Raw genomic sequence first — 3768 nt, forward strand, 5'->3', positions numbered from 1 at the left:
TTTATTGTAGTCTTAGTTTAGAGCTTCTCCGATAGGATGTGTGTGAGAAAAAAAGTCTTAATACACGTAGCATACACATCCAAAAATCCAAAAATCTTTCTCCAACTGTAACCTCTATGATCAATATCTAGCTGACATGGCATAGTTATGGGAAGACATCCTCTTGCTCAACCTCTTGTTTTAGAGGTTCACATAGACATAGAGGATGTCCACCAATCCTAGTCAGCTATTTTTCAATAAATAACAATTTTAATTAAATTAGAATTACAACATTTTTGTTCTTTCGTTTCTTCCAGAAATATTTATCGTCACCTTCCACGAGCCACCGAGGGTTACAAAATCGAAATCATACAAGCATACAACTAATTTGAATCAATCAAATTTGATCTATATATAATTTTCGGGACTAATTTTAGTCGCGTCTTTGGTTGTTCGATCCTATACTAACATTTTTATTGATGATATTTCATCAAGTGCTGCATAATGAAAACAGTGCAAAAGAGATGATGATATTTCATCACGTGCTGCATAATGAATACAGTACAGAAGAGATTAGAGGAGCTTTATGAATTTTTGGGTTGCAGCAAGAGTAAGCTAGGGAAATATGTTTCTCCATGATAATTCCTAGAAGTACAACCTAGAAATAAAACTAGAGACATAATTACTGTATAAATTAAAATCTTATTTTGTTGAATTAGTTTGAACAATTGTAGTTTCTAGGTAGATTCAGAATCATACATGACAAGATTTACGGAAGGAATTAGATGGTAATTATAACTATAATCAAAAGAAACTTAATGAATAACTGTAATCATAACTACACAGCTTGCTTATCGTCATCCGTTCACGCCCTTGAATCAATTGAATGGTGATGCAATAGTTCTCCAACTCCAACGTTTTTCAATCATTTGCTTATATTTTTTTTTATCGTTTTCCTTTTATGCTCTTTTGATCAATTTTATCGTGGAGAAAACCCAATAAAATCTTAATATTAAGTTAATTTCGTTTTTTTACAAGTTAACAACCAGGCAACCACGACGTCAAAGAATAGTAGAGTTGGAAATGGATATTCTTTTTCCCTAACTTTTCGGAGAATTAAGTGCCAAACAGGAAGGAGGATGTCTTGTTTGTAATGCCATGTAAAAAAGACACGCAACTTCAATGGGAGAAGCTCTTAGTTGTAATTCAGCAGAACATATCTTCTTCGTATTATCTATCGCTACACATTAAACTGAAAGTGAAAAAAAAAAACTGAAAGTTAAAATTGCTTATAAAGTAGGTCCCACATTTAGAAAATAATTCCCTCCCAACTCCCAAGGACCCCGAGGTCCCAAACGGCCAAACCCAAACAAATGCGAGACAAAAGTCAATAATTAATAGCCGTTATATTCTTTTTAGTAGTTTAGAGATATGACCGTTGAGAAATAAAATCCATACGTTACTATCTTTCTAGTTCTTTTGAAAAGTTTGGAAACAACTCTTCCGTTTTGACCTTTAATTCCTCTCGAAATTGATTGTGATTAAGTGGGAAGAGAAGAAAATCAAATCCTTGAAAACCCATTTTATTTCTCACAAAATGGTTGCCAAATCTCCACTAAAACTGAAGAAAATGGCAAATCCACCACTCAATTCTAATCTATTGAGAGAAACAGTCAAGAAGGTGGATCGATGTATGGCTCGATTACAAGAGCTTCAGTATACAGTTGCAGGTGGAAATAAGGTTATTTCTGGTGTTAGTCTTAGTCCACGGAGTACAAGAGCTTATTTGAAAACTAGTATTCGCTGCAAACAAGAATCTCTGAGGTAAAAAATCCATTTCATGTAGATTAGTAAGTATACTCCTCTGTTTAATTTTCAGTCTTTGATCTCTGTTTTAAATTGGGGTTTTTGTTTAACCTGTATGAAGGATGAAGAACTCAACCGCATCTCGAAAGTCTCCAGTTGGAAAATTTCAAGGTTCCTTACAGAGTAAAGGCGGTATGAACTGATAATTAAGCTTTAATTGTGTTCAATTTGATGTTTGTCATATCTGTTTGATTATGTTCACATTAGGTGAGATATAATGATTTCTGATTTATTTGCTGAATAATATTATTGATGGGCTTCGTTGCCCCAACCGATTCCTATATGAACTCTTCGTGGGAAACGTCGTTGATCTGATCTTCCTTGTGTACTAATTAATGGAAGCTTAGAAACTGTTCTTCTTCTGTAAAGCACTGGCTAAGTGGAATGGTCACAATGCAGAATTAGCATAGGCGTATAGCCCCGCCGCTTGATTTTAGGATTTATGATTTGAAGACATTTTGTGTGTGTTTTTTTTTTTTTGTTCTATGATGATGGTCTAATTTTGCAATTACTACCATTAAAACAGGGGAATGGCGTCGTATGTCATTGCCTGAGATGCTGGTTGTAGAAACAGTAGGAGAGATTCTTCAAGCCAGTCAATTTGCAAGGGAAGTAGTTGAAGCTGTTGTTGTGAAGACAAAGAAACCTGCGGCAGAAGATCCCAAAACTCCTACGAGTCGAGTGAGGATTTCAAAGTCACAGCCTGAATGCACGGAAATGAAAGCAAGAAGAAAAAGAGAGAAACAAGTTGCAATGCAGTCGATTCGATCAGAATTGGATCCACCACGTCTTCAGAGGGCACGATCACGTATCAATTTCAAGCTCTCTCCTAACAAAAGAGAATTCGGAAAAGAAAATTGGTACACTGCCAATCGTGTATCCCCCAAGAATAAACCTTGGGCTAAGAAGACTGTTCTGTTTCCTAACCCATTGTTCCTTTCATCATCATCCAATCACCAACAAAAATTCTGTAAGATACGATCTCCGATAAGTGCAAGACCCCGACCAACAACTCCCCATAAATTCTTGATTAAATCTCCCACTTCGAATTCAAAATTTCAGGTGAAGATCAAGACTACTCAAGTTTCTTTGTCTCCCACAAGATCCACCTCGGCTTTGAGCAAAAAATCCCCAAAGGTTTCCACAGCTTCCAAGATAAGAAGATCATTTTCACCCTCAAAACTGGCAAACAGATTGGTTTCACCGCTAAGGAACAAATCATCAGCGCAACAAAAGGGTGGTGGAATGATGAGTGGATTGAAACAGCGACCGTTTTCAACTCCTGTGAGATCATCCTCTTCCAACTGGAGAGTTTGAAGGGGTTCCTCCGTATTTTTCCAGCTAAGCTGCTGATTTGTTTGAATTTGGTTCAGATATTTCCTCGATGTCAATATTGGTTGTGTGGTATTAATTTAATTTTTATATCTATACATTTGTGAAGTTGTTTCAATAAACAAATTTGTTTTCCTTGTAAATTTGGTTATATAAAGTCGCCCATTTCCTTGAAGGATGTTTTGCTGAATTCCACTCCGAAGCTTATTTTTGCTTTCGGTTCTGAAGTTTTCACTACTGAAGAAAGGGGTATGTAAATCCGAACAATCCATTATAATTCGTAGAGCTTCATCCAGGATTGGATTGATTACCATCTTGTCTCTGGCTGAAAGCTTTTTTGACAGGCTTAGGTTCCTCTTTAGAGCGCAATCGGCAAATACAGTGTAATGCAACTCTAATTCCCTTTGGGTATCTGTCGCCAGCGCCGCTGCATAGTTAACTTGGCTATTCTTTCTGCTGGTTCTCTGTCTTCTTTGTCTTATTTCCTTCCTGCCAGTTTCTTAGACATGATTGTAGCTAGTCCACCAAGCTAATGTCATGGCTGACACATGAAGGCCCATGGCTTGTATTGTACGTATTGTGTATAACAAT

The 3768-nt window shown here is 36.5% G+C and overlaps 1 protein-coding gene across 1 annotated transcript; it reads left to right on the forward strand.

Moving 5' to 3' along the window:
- Positions 1-1454: 1454 nt before the first annotated feature.
- LOC113354345 (probable microtubule-binding protein TANGLED) lies at positions 1455-3277 on the forward strand. The gene is made up of 3 exons (XM_026597699.1): positions 1455-1803; positions 1907-1977; positions 2372-3277. The coding sequence occupies exons 1-3, from the start codon at positions 1577-1579 to the stop codon at positions 3160-3162; spliced, it is 1089 nt and encodes a 362-aa protein (XP_026453484.1). The 5' UTR covers positions 1455-1576; the 3' UTR covers positions 3163-3277.
- Positions 3278-3768: the final 491 nt, after the last annotated feature.

The sequence above is a fragment of the Papaver somniferum genome, chromosome 2 (genome assembly GCF_003573695.1).
Source record: "Papaver somniferum cultivar HN1 chromosome 2, ASM357369v1, whole genome shotgun sequence".
Lineage (NCBI taxonomy): Eukaryota > Viridiplantae > Streptophyta > Magnoliopsida > Ranunculales > Papaveraceae > Papaver > Papaver somniferum.

Coding starts and splice junctions, on each gene's coding strand:
- LOC113354345 (XM_026597699.1), top strand. CDS start 1,577: ATGGTTGCCAAATCTCCACTAAAACTGAAGAAAATGGCAAATCCACCA. Junction 1,804..1,906: donor TGCAAACAAGAATCTCTGAG/GTAAAAAATCCA, acceptor ACCTGTATGAAG/GATGAAGAACTCAACCGCAT. Junction 1,978..2,371: donor TTCCTTACAGAGTAAAGGCG/GTATGAACTGAT, acceptor CCATTAAAACAG/GGGAATGGCGTCGTATGTCA.